The sequence below is a fragment of the Platalea leucorodia genome, assembly GCF_965183815.1.
Source record: "Platalea leucorodia genome assembly, chromosome: 1".
NCBI lineage: Eukaryota > Metazoa > Chordata > Aves > Pelecaniformes > Threskiornithidae > Platalea > Platalea leucorodia.
The window spans coordinates 118,741,157-118,758,948 of NC_138823.1; the positions used below are offsets into that span (position 1 = coordinate 118,741,157).

The window sequence follows — 17,792 nt, forward strand, 5'->3', positions numbered from 1 at the left end:
TGTTGAGCAGTCACACAAGCCGGTGGGAGAGTTTCTTCAGATGAGGGAGGCATAACACTGTAGGAAGTTGAAGCCAGCTGATATCAGTTCTTACCTGTCAACGACTCTGTATCAGAAACATATTTATATCTAATTAATAAATATGTCATGTCATAGGGAAGATGGAGCTTTTAGCTTTTATACATGAGCTGGAATCAGAAGGTTGCACAGAGTGTGTTGCTGGGACCTACTTCCAATGAGGCAAGCTTGCGTTTACCCAGAAGCCCATCAGCTGGACCCTGATGGGTTATTTACTGCCTTGTTTCCTTCCAGAAGCAGCCAACTGCAGCACCATCTTCCCTGCACAGACTGGGAAAGAACAGTACACTTTAAGATGGAAAAGCACATGGTGTTTTAGAAAATAATGGGTCTTTTAAAATTCATATTTATTATGAGAAATTCCAACTTCCTCTGAGTGCTTTGCAGATTACAAATCTTGCTGTCGTTTGCCAAGTTTGCAGGTGTAACATTGTAGTCTCACTGCAAAAGTGATCTGGAGTTACCTGGCCATATGACACTTCATGCATTTCAGATCAAGGTGGCCCTGTCCATAATAATGTGATTGATCTCCTTCCTTCCACTGCAGCAGAAGGATAGGATACAACTGGTTTTGCAATTCTGACTCAGCAATTAGTACCACCTTTTTAAGGTTTCAGGTGGCTAAATAATCAGCACAAGGCTAAACATGACAGCATTGTCCTTTTGAAGTTGTTTGTATAGTTTGAATTTATTTGAGATGTATCTCTAGCAGAAGATTACTGAATCTTGGTTTCATAGTACTAATCATGCACTTGACAAACATCCAAGAAGACAGTTTTGGATGCTAGATATATGATCAAGCCCATGCAGAGCTACATTCAGCTGAGTTACACTTACTGCCAGCAAGCCAGGATAGGTTTTAAGGCACAAAAGGCAGTAGGGGAGAGGACAGAGAAGGATGGCCATTCTATAATGTTGTTTTCCAAAGAATGTAGATCATATGTTATTCTTTCAGCTTTATTTTGTTTTAAAGATGCTATCCTAATACACTGCTGGGTATCACAAAGCTTTAAGGTCTAACTTAAAACCTGTGATGCTCAGAGATAGGCTGCCTGACAAATCTTACTTTATTTTTAGATGAAATCAGGGCGTATATTGTCACAGCGAGAAGCAAATAAACACAGAACACTTAAGGCTTCCTCTGTCAAGTGGGTGTTTGAGTAGGAGATGCCACAGTGATTCGCTCTGATGGGCGAGCGCACTGCTGAGCACAACTTCGTAGACGAGGGTGAGAATGGGACATGAAAGGTTGCATGGGGCACTGAGCAACCTAGAAATTAATGAAAATAGAGTAATCGTGTTCTGTAAAGAGTATTGTCTTGGGAAAAAAGTGAGTTTATGTGTGAGGCTGCAGTTAGACTTGAGGTGAAAATGCCAGTTCACCTCCTTCCCCTGCCTCTTTACACACATGCACTCTCCCAGTGGAGTACCTTAGTAGCAACTTAGAATCGTATTGCCCAACACCAGAACAGGGACCTGGCCTTTGCAGTTGCTCAGCTTTCTCATCTGTAAATAATATAGTAATACTGTCATCGCAGGATACTAACTGAGCTCTCAGTATCTTCAAATGCAAGGTGTTACACAACTGGGAAGCGTCTCCCCTTTTTGTTGTTTTGTTTGTTTGTTTTTTTAGAGATGTAATAGAATATTTCGAGTTCAGGAAAAGGGAAAAAGAATGGGCCGTGGGGGAACACGTGAGAAATAGTAACAGCTAAACGAACAAGGGTACCTGTAAAGGCACTGCTTAAGTTACAGTTGCATTGGTACATCTGCCCTCTGTTCCTGTCAAAGCACATAATAATTGATTTACCACAAATGTCTATAGACTTGTTCACATAAATTCATTACATTGATTGAACTGTACTATCTTGCACTTCTAGCACTTTCCTAAATTGTTAGCCCCATAAGTACAATAAAAGGATGTTTATACTAATCTCCTGGAACCAATATTTAAATATCAGTTATTACTAGCTTACAAATTTCTTGCAAATCCCTTGCATCCAAAGCAATAGCATTTTCACTGTAAGGCCTGCTTATTATTTGGGGGGTGGCAGGGAATGTCCCTCAAACACTATGGATTATACTTCTGTGTGGTGATATGTAGAGCTACTTGCATGCTCAGCAGCAATGAGTTTGTTGGGGAATAACCTCCTGCCTCTCTCCCTTGCAACCCATCTCCGGATCCTCAAGGTCAGCTAATCCAAACTGAACCAAAATAAATGCACGCCCAAATGTGGCTCTACATAGTATTACAGAGCTGTGCAATTCATACTGCTGACAAACCCATTCCTGATTAACTGAGAGTTATCTTTGTACTACTTTTAAAGGAACAATGCTTTTAAGGGGATCAGCTGCCTGAGAGGTCAGTAGGATGGCAAACCCACCTAACGTGCAGCTGGGCTCTGTCTGTGTCACTAGTGAACAACAAGCCAGCTTGGGCAGACCCTGGAAGCTCTAAGGCTTTTGCAGGAGAGGGAACAGTCATCTTTGCTTTCTCCCAGTCTGTTATTCAAGGATTTGCCCTGATGGCTGGGATATCCCAGCCAGGGTATAAGTCAGGGCATGAAGAAGGGACTTTTCTTTCAATTGAGTGTGAAAATCTCCCATTCATCTGCTGTTCTTGCCCTTTTTCAGAATCCATAGGGTTGTTAACAGATACTTTGCCACATACAAGATTAACTAAGGAACAGATGCTTGAAACCCTTGGTATTTCACTCCCACTGCTAAATGTCTGGACTGCATACATGTGAGCAGAGTGAGAATCACTTCCAGGGATAAATAGGCTGTGGCAGAGTGGCACTGTGCTCAGGCTCATACTGTCTCCTTCCTGGTGTGGGAGTTTACTTACCAAAGGATGCATTAGCTGTTGGTGCTTAGGGTTTGCTGCTGTACTTGCTCAGGTGGGTGGGACCTGCTGGTGCTGTCTGTGCTATGATTGTATTCATAGAGCACAGATGAGAAGCAGGCGAGGGTTTTTGCTGCACCACTAGCAGGCATAGGATTTGCAAGTGAGGAGGGGGACGGTTAAGGTTGTATCTAAGTCATCTGTGTTTGTGCTGTCAATTTTAGGCTGCTTCCCTGAATAAACAAGGTAATCTTCAAAGCCCAAACTAACAGCTGCCCCACAGGTCAGAGCTTGCACAGCACAGGACTCTGCTGCCCAGATCCAGAGGTGCCCTCCCTGCCCTCAGCCCCACTGTTGAGCCCAGTGCCTGCAAGGGCTCCTGCCCTGGTGACCCTGCAGCTGCCTTATCCTTGTGGCACCCGGGGTTCTCAGTCCCTCCTGAAGCTGGGAGAGTCCTTGATGTACTCTAAATAAATGCAGAATAAATTACAGTATTACTAGTTAAATCAGACCAAAGAAATAGGATGAAATAGGAGGGAAGTGTGGAGAAAAACATGTGTGATCCAGAATATCCTTTGCAGAGTTCAGTCAGTTGCTTTTGAGATCTATTTTGAATTACCACTTTGGCTTCTCTTTAGAAGAAAGAGAAATTACCCATACTCTTTCATATTTTGAGGAAGAATGCAGAGCAAAATATTTATATTGTCTCTGTAAACAATATGCATACTTTTAAGAGAGTTATTCAAGGTAAAGAATCCATAGATTATCAACATTAGGCTCAATATTCACAAGCGTGTTTTACAAGAAGTTGTTCTTGCTTTTGGTTACTTGTTTTTATTTATTCAATGTTCAGAAGCATGAACTTGTAAATTGTTATAGACAGAAGATGGAATATTTATATTTATTAAATAATAGGAGCCATTGTATGTGATTACTTTTTATTCACTCCTTCCTTCTTTAATCTTCAGAAACCACATTGTCTTTTTTTTTTTGAAGGCCAGCGATGAAAGAGGAATGTACATTAAAAAATTATTCCTTTTAGTGCTAACCCAGTACAAGATGAAGGCTGAGTTCTCTCCATCCAGACATGATAACTATGCAGCAGAAATCCCCTGAAGAGGGGTAAAAAAAAAAAAATGAGAATAATAATGGATCTGGGTTTTCTTTTTGAAACAAACATCTCACAGCAGATGCCAGTAGGCAGGATTTGGTGAGGAACTCATCTAACTAAAGTGTTTGGAAATGCCTGTCAATACTGTAACTATATTTTGCAAGCTGTGCTGTACTGCACAGCAATCTAGTATGCAGCACATGCCTCCGAGGAGCGTGTGCAGTGAACATAGCAAATGACCTGTTGGGTTGCAATGCCATCTGCTGATGTACTAATTTATTGCAGAAACTAACAGTTGCAGTACTTTAGTGTCTGACTGCAAACATACAGGGCAGCCTTGTAATTAATCACAAATAAATACACCCAAAATAGCACCTGGCTGACAGGGTTTTGTTGCTGAGGAACCAGACCTTCTGGTTAGAAAAAGTGCTGGTAGCTTTAGCTGGGATTGAAGGATCTTCTTGACCTCTCATGTCTTTATAAATCAGGACCAAAGCTCCTATATTCCTGCCTCCTCTTGAAAATCATATTTAGGCTGCTGTATTATTTGGATACTTTTGGAAAATAGACTGGATTCGTTCTTCTGCGCTGAGATCTTGTTGCTGTCCAAGTTTGTAGGCAATTGGTAAAGATTCAAGGCCATGACTCCTCCGTTTGGTCAGTAAATATCCCTTGTTCCAATGCAAACTGATCCAAGAGCCTATCAGGGTAGCTGGCCTTACCTCCAGGACTTACCTGCATCCATGCACGGGGAAACTACATGGAGCACCAGCCCCCAAGTAGGCTTCTCAATCCTGTCCCCTTATGTTCAGTGTTTTGCTTCCTATGCAAACATCCACAAGGGAAAAATGTCCCCTGTGGATCTACAGACGGGCCGTTACCTCTGTGATGAAGGGAGGCACAAATGTAGCACAGTAATGTGTACTTCTGCTGCCTGCCACAGGTAAGCGTGGCAGTGAAGTCAGCAGCGTGGGCAGATGTGCATAGGTTTGTATCCCATGCTATAGCTGTAGGACTGTTGAGTTAGTGGTGCCAGCTGAGTTGAAGTTAATGCAAATGTGCCAACCAAGATTAGAGCTTTTGCTGTGTAACCTCACACCAAATAACTAACTTTCTAGTTTGCTCTTAATTGCAAAAGCGACAAAAGCAGCTCTTGAGTCATTTTCTTTTCTGATAGAGTCATCAGTCAGGCTGGTAATTGATTGGAGATAAACTTGTGGACAAACATTTCCTTTTGTGCTCTGAAAAAAATGGCCATATTTATGCCAATGTAGACTGATCTGTTCTCATGCCGGGATGTGCTTCTGTTCTGTTCTGACACAAGGCTTGGCTATTGACACTCCTTTTTTGTATCATTATCAGTGTTACCAGTGATTTGAACTACTATCAGGGATGAATATTTACACTTTCTTTCCACCCATACTTGTCTGAGTAAAACACAATTCTACTGTCTGTCCTTCCATCCCTATCTAAAACTAACTTTCAGAACAAGAAATAACCTAATCTTCTACTTTTATTTATTCTTCTTAATTGGAGCTTATTCGAATGCTGTCCCTTCTTGATCATTTAAATCTCTCCAGATACAAGAACTACAGAGGACTACAAAAGTAGTAGTGAAGAATGCTAGTTCAACAGCCTCTTCCAGTAGCATCATTTCATCCTTTTTCAGGATCTGAATGCAAGGGTGCAGTCAAGCTATCTTAGATTGGCATTACTTTTCTCTCCTTGAGCCTTCTGTGACATTGAACCATCTTCAGTGAGAAGAGGCAGTACTTCTAGTAGAGCAGTCCAAGACAGATTTTATCAAAAATTCACATAAAGTGTAGAAAAAGGATACGGATGGCCTCAAGCCAAGCTTTGGAGGCACCAAAAGCTTTTTCCCTTGCTGCATTTGGAGGGATTTTCCTGGGAATTAGCAGCAGTTCCTGCATAATACTAATTTCCTGCTCTCCACAGAGAGTTGGCAGAAACTGTGAAGGGCAGTTTCCCTCTGACCTGACCCAAAAGTTTCAGCACGTAATTTAAAAGAATCAGCTTGGTTTGAATAAGCTTATTTGAGATCCTAGGCTGCTATACCACAGGGGACTGTGTCTACTTTCTTTTCTGTGCTTCCTTGTTTTTCAGTCTTTTTGTCTTTTTTTTTTTTTCTTTTTGTCCATCAGGCCCTTCATGCTCATCTCCTCCTTTTTAAATCCTTCAAGCTGTTGTGTGTCTTCTAGTCCTTCTGAAAGATATATCTGCCCTATAGTGTAGACGCACCTGAGCTAGCTTTAAATTGCTTGGGCAGTGCTGGTAGCGGCGTTGCTGCAGAAGCATGGGTCTGAGGGCAAGATTTGCTGAGCTCCTTCAGCGGGTTTCACAGCCCGTGCCAACTTCAGCGTTGCCAGGGCTAAGCTGCTGGTTAGTTGGGAGCTAAGTGCAGACACTGCCATCACTGCGATGCAGCCTTTACTGTGATGTTTATGAAACAGTGAGTAGGCAGGCGAGAAGCTGCCATTTAAACAAAACACCAGAAAAGTTGTCAAACCTACAGATTTTACATAATAAGAAAAAACACGTTACTTTCATTATCTGAGCCCAGGTTATCATTAAACAAACTACTTAAGTTTTTCCTGATTTTTTTCTTCTCCTTCTTACAATTCAGTTCTTTAAGTAATAAGGGAAAATAGATAGTAGTGATTAAACTGTAGGATATTCCTTCTTCTGGGTTCCTCAGCATCTCTTATCTCTCTGTGTTTGCCATATACGTGGAAAAACAATGTGCCTTGAGGGAATTTTCTTGGTGCTGTGAAAACAGTGACAGCCACAACTTGCTGCTTTCAGTATGTAACAACTTTAACACAAAGATATCAGAGGATATGGCAGATGTGAACTGGACCTAATTTATTGTAAGAATGGGAAGTTCGGTAGTTCTTGCTTTAACAACAAAGTGAAGTGAGCCACAGCACAGTTAAAACTTGTCATAGTTCAGGCTGCAAATTTGTGGCAGAATTGTTTATATTGTCCATATGTCCTGGCAGGATGAAATGAAAGTTAATGAGCAAATTCCTATAGCAAAACAATTTATGTACCTGTCTGTATTGTGTTAAATTATTAACCCTTTTATAGGGTTAAGGGGGATTCAGATGATCTTGATCAATCGAAGATCTAGTCTGAGGTTTGAAATAGCCTAAATATACACTTGAATATAGCTCATTTGTGAAAGTGACTCATCTGAAAGATGCCCTATAATAAAATTATACAGTACTATGAGATTATTTTTAGTAGTTCATGTCACTGAATTTGAAAGGAAACACTCCAGTGCATCACGTTAGGACCTGTGTCTCTGCATGGACAGGACTAAGCAAGTTATGTGGTCATTGCAGTTACAGAAAACATTTTATTCTAGGGCAATGATTCTGGCTTTTCCCCTAGAGTTCAGAAGCCAAGCTGAACCCTGGTGTTTGTTTGTGTTTCTTTTTACTGAATCTGTTATGAAATCACACTGCTGAGCCGAGGATACAGGAAGATTTACAGTTAATTAAATCTTCTGGCATGGTGCACAGGTCCCACACAGGAGCATTTCAGATGGGAGGAGGTGCAGTCAGAAAAGTGGTGTAAGTGTTGCTTTCAGGCAGCAGGACTCCCAGCAATACTTACGCTGTCCTGGGAATTGAAGGGACTTGAAAATAGCTTAAAATCAAGTTATAATTTTCCTCATCTGCACCAGTGCAAAGCAGAGCTCTCATGCAGGCAAAGACTGGCCCTTTTGAGATTAACAGTTTTAGTTTATTATTTGTAATTTGAACATCAGTTAAAATGTACAAAGATTTGAGAGTGCCAGCTTGGCCTGCGTAAAGAAGCTGAGCCACTTGTAATCATACTTCTTAATGAAACCCTGGTGTATACAGGTAGTCTTTTACCAACTCTGTTATGAAGGCCAAGACAGACGTTTTGAGTGGTAAAAAGTTATGGGGAAAAAAGCTGATTGTCCTTTGAAAAAGTGATCTCTTTTGCCATTCAAGCTGCCTAAGCACATACTGTCCTCAAAACCAAAGTTATTAATTAAAAAAAAAATTGTGTTGCAGCAAAATAGTGTCAGCCAGATGTTAAAACTTGACTCAAGCTGCTGTAGCCTTGTTTCTAAAATTACATACGTGATTTGAAATGTAAGAGTGAGTTCTCCTGAAATCACCAGGACACTACCAGCTTTCACAGTTTTTAAAAATCTGGCCAAATTTAAATGTGACTTCTGTAACTGACCCCGGTGCCTAAGTCAAAACTAAAATGTGTGATCTCTTCATGTACATCCAAAGGAAAGTGCCTTCCCCTCAGTAGCAGTCAGGGCTCATTAACAATCACAACAGTATTTTACCTCATTTTGACTTGAAATGTGACCCTCCTAGAAACAAAGAGATGCGCAGTTGGAGACTACATTGACTTCATTAGCAAGACTGCATAAAACTGCCCAGCATATTGTGTGATATGTATGTCCTAGCAAACAAAAGAATTCTGCATTAAAATCAGTTGAGTTGCACATCTATTTCTGGGGAACAGGCTGTTTGTTTGCTTTTTTTTAATTTTTAACTTCTGCAAATTGTTACACCAGATGGCCTGTTGAGCCAACAATAGATCATCATGTCTCACCACAATGGGATCTCTTTCTGGCTAGCTTGAGTCAAAGCAGTTAGATATCAGTCCTCACCAAGCACATTCTTAACAACTTCACTGTAATTATTTCTTTCCATCTGGTCCGTGGTAGTATAAACAATTTCCTGTCTCCTTGCATAGCATCAGAAATGCACATAAATAAGCAGTCTAGTGGTGAAACAATTCTTCTGAACACATCAAATTCCATTTCTGGATGCTAGCAGATTCCACACTTCCATGGGTAACAGAATACTCATACTAATTATGGTAAAGGGTTTGATAATTAAGTATTTCTATTTTTAAATTATGCTCTTTGATTTTTATTCCCACAGAGATCTCAGTCTGCATTCTCCCTGGCTAGTGAAGATATGCCCAGTAAAGGACTAGACCCTGCATCATCTGTGACTGAGGCTCTTTGGAGGCAGCAAAAAGGACAATTCAGGAAACAGAAGGAACGCAAGCTCTCTGCATTACCCAGCTGGAAAAGTGTGGACAGGCTAAATGAAACAAGTAAATATTTCTAGTACGAATATGAATATTTTTTTAGTTCTCACTCACATGTGGAATAAATACGACTTAAAGCAAGGACCTTCCCCAGGAAATTTCTGCTGACCTCTGTGCTTGCAGGAGTCACATGTAAAAATGTCTGTTTGGTGATCCTGAGTGTCATGATTTCATTGGTCTGTGTCATTGCTTATCTTACCTTCCCCCCCCCCCCCAAGAAAAGATTTAAAATTTGGGCCTTTGGGCAGTTGATTTTGGACTGCTGCGAGACATTAGGCATCTAATTTGGATGCATTTCAGAGCTTCTAAGACATAAGACTGCTTTGTCACCTGGTTATCTGTCCTCCAGTTAAAGGAGTTTGCAGCTGCCCGTACTCTCCCTTCTGTTGCACAAGTTAACTGTTCATGAGGTTACATGGTGAACCAAACAGTGAAATAATTCACATTTAGCATTCCCCCTTGCACCTTTATTTTCAACTCCGATGAATTCACCAATGCAGTGTTCTGTGCAGCCCTACTAACTGCTGCTTCCACACAAGTCTGAGGAAGCTGTATGAGTAGGAACTTCACAGACCAGCAGTGTCCCTAGATCTATGTTCTGAGTCTTTCTGTGCATTAGGTATGCATGTGAATATGGTTGGTGAGTAGCTTCCTAAGTCGGCCCCATTCCTGAATCAGCACCCTGGGATAGAATGCAATTCCCTGCTTACTTCAAGATGACATAAGTACAGGCTGTCATTGAAGAAGATGGTTCCTGCTCTTGGGGGGTGGGGGGGTCCCATTTCCACTGCCTCTCTTGTTCTGGCTGTAGTGTTCATGAGGCTACAAGAGTGTAGCGTGAGGCAACTGCTGCACAGAAGAGATGGTTTTCATCCCCACAGCTGCACAGGGGGAAGGGCTGAACTGCTCACTGCAGCAGCAGCCCCTGGCTCTAGGTGATGGGGAACAGCAAAGCTAGCGTATCTGCTGCTGTTGTCCTCCCATGACAGAGCCTGCTTGTTCCTGCTTCTTCTCCTGTAAGAGCTGTAGAGCCCATCTAACCCTGGAGCAAATTGGTTCATGAAGCTAAACAAGCAGAAAACTCTTTTGTAGGGTGAGTTTACTGGTGCTGTAACTCCCACAGCTAGCTCACTAGGCGCTGGCAAGCAGAAGCAGCCAAAATATGTGTTTGGGTGTAGTGGGGACCAGGAATGGGGGCTGCCCATCAATTCATTTATCTGTAATGCCAGTTGATAACCTGGGAGACTGAAAATTAGGCAGTGTCAATACCCCTCCTCCCCCCTAAAAGGAAGTGATAGTAAAGTAGTACTAAAATCTTACTTAACTAACTATGCATTACTTTGTGAACTGCTCCTTCAGCCCCCTGTCAGAAGTGTTGTTCTCCTGGGCATTTTAGTGAAAGGCTTATTTTCAGTAAAGCAGTTAATTGGGTGCTTAAATTTAAGAACCCACTTCAATCCCATTGAATTCAATTGTTGAGCAATTTAGTACTTAACAATTGCTTAACCATAGCAGAATGACAAATTGACTCAGTTTCCTTTCAGGCGCTCTACTCAGAGGATTTGTTCTGCTTCTTTCATCTAAGGACCACGTTTGTGATTAAACTGTGGTGCCTGTTGAGCTTATAGTAAACACCTGGTTGTGTTAATTTGTGTAAATATGATCTCACATATGCAGTAGTAAGCAGCTCTGTATTAGGATACAGAAAACAAAAGAAATATCAACCAAGAATTTGGAGTGGTAAAATCAGTGGGCTTTTTAGTCATATAGCCAAAAAGCAGTTCGCAATTCATTTTGATCACAGTTTACACTGGTTTAAATGATGACTCAAGACCCAAATCATGAATTAGTGCTTTTTCCCCCCTTTACCAATAGTTTCACAATGAGACTCCTTAAATCTATTTTCATTTTCACATGGATAAATTATAGTGTATACCCACAGAACTGCAGGCAAAATCCATTCTTTCAAGTAAGAGACGTTGTTTTGGAAAATCAGGAAGGGAGCACTTGACATTACTTGAAGCTGGGATAAAACTGAGTCAGCTTTCTGAATATAAAGTTCTCAGTGGGTTTCCTTTTCACCCTGCTTACCCTCTAAGATGTAATGAACTACTATCCTGTCCTTTACTTCAGTTAACTGAGGATGTTTGACAGATTCTTATGTGTTGTTGCTAAACAAAATAAGGGATATGGTTTGGGAGAGAAAAAAGTATAATGATGTGGCACTCCACTGCATTACATTTGTGTAATGTGGCGCAGGCAGCTGAATTCAGTTCCTGTTGGAGATTTCTATCTTGCAGAGCTTTTTTTGAAGGAACAATGTTTTTAAGGAAAGGTCCTCTTTCTCTCAAGAGAATCCTATACTTAGTGAGCATAGTTGGAAAAAGTGAACAAGCAAAAGTTCCTTATGCTTGATAGCTTGTATTCTTTTTTCTCCAAAATCAGCTGTTGCAATCAAGAGTTATTAGTTCTCCCTATAAACCTGACTTCAGTTATATCCTCAGCTGGTCACTGCTACAAGAAAACTGTTACTATTTTGATTTCTTTTTAAGCAGGACTAAGAATGACTTCAGTGATGTATTTTCTCAAGTTCTCTGAATTGGCATGAAATTTAGGAAGTGAAAACAAGCCAAAAGGACTCAAATGAGTACAAAATACGAAAACTGTTCGAAATCTTGCATAGCTCCTAAGTTTAATTACCATTTAATTATTGTTTCTTTTTTGTGGGGGTGTTTTGTTGGTGGTAGCACCCCACAGAGGTGTTTTGTTTTGTTTTGTTTTTTTCCCAAACTGGGCACACCTTCTTACTGCATACTTACATTGTTTATGAACAATTCCAGAGAAAAAGTCATCAGCTTGAGCTCCAAGTATTTGTAATCACATAATGCAAGATGCTTGAGTATCATCTACAACACTATCCAGATTTTACTTCTTCCATTTTTAAATAGTTGATGTTCTGTTTACAGTTTTCGAAAACTAATAGTTTATAATAAGTATTTCTACAGTTTTCTGGAAATGGCAAATTTGAACCCATGGAAGGAATCTGTAAGGCTGAAAAGTTCATTCAGTAGGCTGAGATTACTGCGTAAATCCATGTCATTATATATTTTTCAGCTGCTGTGGGAGGTAGAGTCATAACACATTCACATTTCACATGAAGGGACTTTTCAAGTTTGATTGGAAATGGAATCTAAATTTAGAAGAAATGCAATTCTGTGAGTTATACAGCACTTCTTGACCATATTTGTGGCATTTTTTTTTTTTTCTGTTGGAGTTGTAGAACATACTCTGAAAAAGGGTAAGAATACAAGAGCAGCAGTGCTTGGATCAGACAAAAAGCTCATTTAGTCTAGGATACAACAACAGCAGCAACAATAATCAGCAACAACAGCAGCAATAGTAACCATAAGCAAGAGCCTAGGAAAGATTAGGAGAAAGCAGTTCTTCATGCTGCCTCTGAGTAGGCTCTGAACCTCCAGAACTTTCAGCTTAATGACTACCTCAGCTAGAAGTGTTTTTCTGTATTTAGTAAAACTCTGGATTTCTCTTTCATGTCCATAGCCACCTCTGTTTTATCCCAGATTAATTTTTAGCATCCATGACACCCTTAGGCAAGAAGCTCCACAGGTCTGGTACCCATTGCGTCCCACTTTCTTTTGTTTGTTTTGAACCTTGATTTCACTAGTTTCACTCAATGTCCTCTAGTAGTTGGGTTGGAAGGACTCTCCCATCTCTTTTAGCATGTATCCTCTCAGTCTTCTCTCCTCCAGACAGCAGAGCTCTGGCTTACTTAATCATGCCTTGAATGGAAGCCATTTCGGAACCTGGTGCAACCTTTGTTGCTCTTCTCTGATCCTTTTTCCATCTTTCCTTTTTAAGATGGGGGACCAGAACTGCACACGGTCTCGAAGACATTTGCAAAACACAGGATTTATACATGTCTGTGTACTGATGTTCCCTCAGCCTTTCCTAATAATTCTTTTAGAAAAAACCTTTTGTCCAAGTACTCTCACATTTTAAATAGTCATCATCATGACTTTAAGTGATGGTTTCTGATTAAAAGTACAGCAGCATGGCTCACAACATGAGAGGATTCATGTAGCAGCAACACTTGCATTTGTTCATTAGTTTTGTTGAGCCCTCCAATTTGTGGCCAGTTGATTGCAAACTGGCAAGTAAAATGAGCCTTTCACACTGTGATCATGTAGCGATAATTGTTCTTGTTTATTTTTATAGATCCGCCTTCTGTTTTTCAAAGCACTGATGGAAACTGGGTGGCTTTGCAGAATGTCACTTTGCCTCGTCCTCGAATGCTCGCCAAACCAAAGAGTCAAGTATTTGAAGCTTTGGAGAATGAATCTAGCATTGTGTCTGCCTATGACGAGATGGGCTCAGACAGTGAGGATGACTATGACTGGAATGTGGCCTTGAACAAGCTGCGTCGGAGACCTCGGCAATTACCAGATGATTTCTATTATACTAATTCCCAGTATGGTACTGAATGGGTTTATGGCAGTGATCAGTACCAGGCAGTGACCTCCCCTTCCTCTGGGTTATACACCAATACTGAGACACTCTTCTCCGATTCTGAAACATCTTCGGTAAACTCTTCCCAGGAAGCTAAAGGACCTAGCAAACTTCTCTGGTTACAAAGCAGAACTCAAAGTGATATGCCCAGAATGGAAAAAAAACATTTCCATGGAGAACTGGATGTAAATTTCAATCCACAGGCAACCAGCTTGGAGTATTCAGACAGCAGTGAGACTGAAGAAGTCCATTATGATTTAGAAAAGAGATCAAGGAGGTGGAGGAAGAACAAAGCGATTACTGAAGAATTATGTGAAGGAAATAATCACACAAAAACCAACAAGATTAATTTAAGTCAGGTAATTGTGTTTAAGCTTACCGAATGCAATCTCAAAAAGAGCTGGGCAAAGCTAATTAAGCTATACTGGCAATAACATATGAATTGTGAGTGGGAGGTGGAGCGTTCTTGCAAGCTTTATCCTCTTCATGCCTCATAACTGAGAAGAAGCAAAGGTAAAGTGTTATATATATACCATGAGCAGGCTTTGCCTCTTTCTCAAATATGCCACTTCCATCTGATCGATGACATTGTTAATGCTGTAAAATACAGTGCTCTTAAAAAAAAAAAGTCGGGATTTGCCAACAGCTAACAAATGTTGACTAATCACCTGTTCTGTTGCGTTGGTTGTTTTTTGTTTTGTTTTGTTTTGTTTTTAAGCTCCTTTGTTCTTGGAATAAGAAATATGCCTGGGAATCTTCTGTGTGCTGTTTGCAAATGTCCTCATAAGGGATAAAGCTAATGAGCAGCAGAAATTCAGAAAGGGCTGTTTTTGAAATATGGTCCAAGTCACGTCTGCTTTTAATTGGTCACTTGATTATGAGTTCTGGTGTGTTAGCGTAAGTGTTTACAAAGTACTCCCATTTAAATAATTTGTCATTTGATTAAAAAAAAAGAAAACCAAAACAAACAGAACGTAACAGCTCACACTTGGAATAACTGATCATACAACTTGAAGACAGCAAAGCACTCCACAAACATTTCTTTTAAACAACAAGTGTGGGATAACCAGAAAGCAAAGAAGTCTGTTTGGAGTTTGTCCAGGCCCGGGACTGATATTATGTAAGGAATCCAATTGTCCCCCAGAGCTGTTTTAGCAGTACAAGCACACTTCTAACTAGTTACCCAGCTAGATGAGGAGATTACTGACCCCTTGCCCAGTTCTGTTGCCCATGTCCTACCCCTCTCAAATCCTGTAGCTGCATCATTGCTGCAGTAGAGTAATGGTAAGCCTGAAGCAAGGAGCTAAGTGCTGTCTTCTCCCTATGCCTCTGACTACAAACAACCTGACCAGTCTTTAAAGCCATCTGAGCAATTTTAGGATGCCTGGAATTGTTTTTCTTTGCTTATGCTACTAGCCTATATTTCCCATAGAGAGACATCAGTACAGCTGATCATAAATCAAGATTAGGATTCTAGGATTTCAGCAGGTTTTTAATGCTGGGTAAACTATTGTTAATTCTGTACCTATTCCATCTGCTTTTAGGAGACAGGTGTGGGTGTTTTGTACTGATTAATTTATACTTGTGTCCTCACACATTTATAATCTACAGTTGTTGAAGGGGAGTTATGTATGATAATGTGCTCTAACAACACATCAGTGGCCATTAATGACTTCCTAGATGATCAGGCAGAATTACAGGACTTTCCAGAGACTGCACAAAGACCGTATTTTGTACACAGACTTCTGCATTTCCCTTTCTGGCTTTGCGTATTTGTGCACATTGTAAGTGTGTCTGTATTCATATTGTGGCTTTCTAGTTACGACTGCTGTGCAGAGTATAGAAGATTGGAGCTCACAGCAAAGGTGCTGGAGACGTTCTAGAATCATAGAATCATTTAGGTTGTAAAAGACCTGTAAGATCATCAAGTCCAACTGCAAACCTAACACTGCCAAGTCCACCACTAAACCATGTCCCTAAGTGCCACGTCTACACGTCTTTTAAATACCTCCAGGGATGGGGACTCAACCACTTTCCCTGGGCAGCCTGTTCCAGTGCCTGACTGCCCTTTCAGTGATGACATTTTTCCTAATATCCAACCTAAACCTGCCCCACGTTCATCCAGTGGAGGTCAGAAAGGCAGAGTGCTTGCAGAGATACGTGACGGCATCCTTCAGCAGCTTAGTGTGTGCTTCAAAGTGCAAGCTGGTGCGGAAAATGATTGTTCTTTCCAACTCTCTTGTGAGTTGCCCTGTCTCTTAAGTGCTGCTTATACCCCTCTGTTGTGCTCAAAATGCAAGGTTTGGGATTCCGACCCACTCTCCCCTTCATTTTACCCTTTAGGCTAAAAGAGACTGTTCCTGCTCTCCTGCTTCCTCAGCCACAGCGGGGCAGGCAGAGGCACGCTGCCTCCAGATCACGCTACTGTTTTCAAAGCAATGAAATTCTCCCTAGGAGGTTTATGTATCGGTGGGTTTGCATACATTTAGTTTGTGTTTGGACACACACACCCACCCTGGTGGCTGATTTGACAGCTGATGCCCGCATTTGGAGAACTCTTACTCCAGCTCTGGTACATAAGCACTGCTGGGAGCCTAAATGGACTGGCTACTGCAATTTATAGCAAGAATGTTGCATGGTTGAACAATTCTAGGAAGCAATTAAAATTATCATGAGTGTAAGGAATATGATTTGAGGTATGAAAATAAATTAGCCAGACATCATTTATATTGCTTAGAAAAATGAGATTAAAGGGATGTCAGGTTTTCATATAATCCCCAAAGTAATGTATTGATCTTGGTAAAACGGCTGAGGCAGAGAGTGCCCTACATGTAGTTTGTACAAAATGATAGTGTAGTTGCATGGAGAACTGCAGACAGCATAAACTTAAGGAGGCTTCATTGTGGGGTCTTAAATCAGTCATAGATTTTCACATGCTGAGGTTATACAGAATTTACAGAAACCATACAAATTGCTCTTCTAAGCCATGTTGCCTCTAAACATTAGACACCGAACAACTGACCATATGTAAATTGCATTGAAGAAACATACTTTTTCCTGATTTTATTGCATTGTAATGATAACCTTATTTTACTGCATTGTAATAACAACATGATAATTTGTTAACCATTATGTTTTCATCACCGTTGTAGAACAGGATTTCAGTTTAGCAGTCTAAAAGTTGGGTTTTCTTTTTTAATTTTCAAATAGTGTGGGTCGTTTTCTTGTTTGCTGCTTTCGGAGACTCAGTGAAATGTAAACAGGCCCTTTCCTCTCTCCCTGCTCCAAGTCTAGAGAATTGTAAGCAGTAGCATTCTGGAACAATTGCAGTCATTTCATAACTCACAACTGAATTTCTATTAAAAAGTAGGTATTTTTTAATCAAGATCCAGTACCTAGATTATGATAATGCTGTGGCAGTTTTCTAAAACTGATTTTACACTCAACACTGGAATGCTGACTTTGTGATTGAGAGGGAATTCATTGTATGAAGTCTGGAGTGACTTAAAAAGGGAAACCTGAAAACAGGTATCAAGATATACTGTATTTGGAGAGAATTTTTGCCACTTTATGGTAGGTAAAAGAACAACCTGTAAGACTGCTGTAAACGCAGTCATGAAGCAAGTACAGAGGGACATAAAAACTGTCTTGATAAAACTGGTGTCCTACTGTAATAAATTTCTGATAACCCAATTGCTTATGTAACACAGAAGAGTTATATTCCTGGCGAACCTGAATTGGGAAGTGCAACGTTGCTTTTAATGATACTTATTTTTCAAATTATAATTTTTTACAAGAAATTGCCACTGAAACCACCAATCTCTGTCTGTTTTCATTATTATTAATAATAATTGATATTGTTAATAATAATATTGATATATTGGCTTTCATTATCTTTCTGAGAGGAGGAGATGTTGCTTAGTGTAGCTGCAATTCCTATATTTCTGATGGAAAGTGGAGTGGCTTAATTGCATCAAGTGAAGAAAGTGCCCTCATTATGAGTTTGCTTCTTTGATCAGGAGACCCCACCTGCTAATTACAGCCCTCCTGCCCTGCAGCCAGGTACGGGGTGAGCACTGTTGGACTACCGGTCCCCAC

The 17,792-nt window shown here is 40.5% G+C and overlaps 1 protein-coding gene across 1 annotated transcript in view; it reads left to right on the plus strand.

The window, feature by feature from the left end:
* The window catches only part of MYRIP (myosin VIIA and Rab interacting protein), a 238,475-nt gene that overhangs the window by 190,251 nt on the left and 30,432 nt on the right, over positions 1 to 17,792 (plus strand). The window contains exons 9-10 of the mRNA XM_082310973.1: positions 8,996 to 9,173; positions 13,404 to 14,053. Of these exons, the coding sequence (XP_082167099.1) occupies positions 8,996 to 9,173; positions 13,404 to 14,053 (828 nt within the window). The remainder of the gene's footprint in view (positions 1 to 8,995; positions 9,174 to 13,403; positions 14,054 to 17,792) is intronic.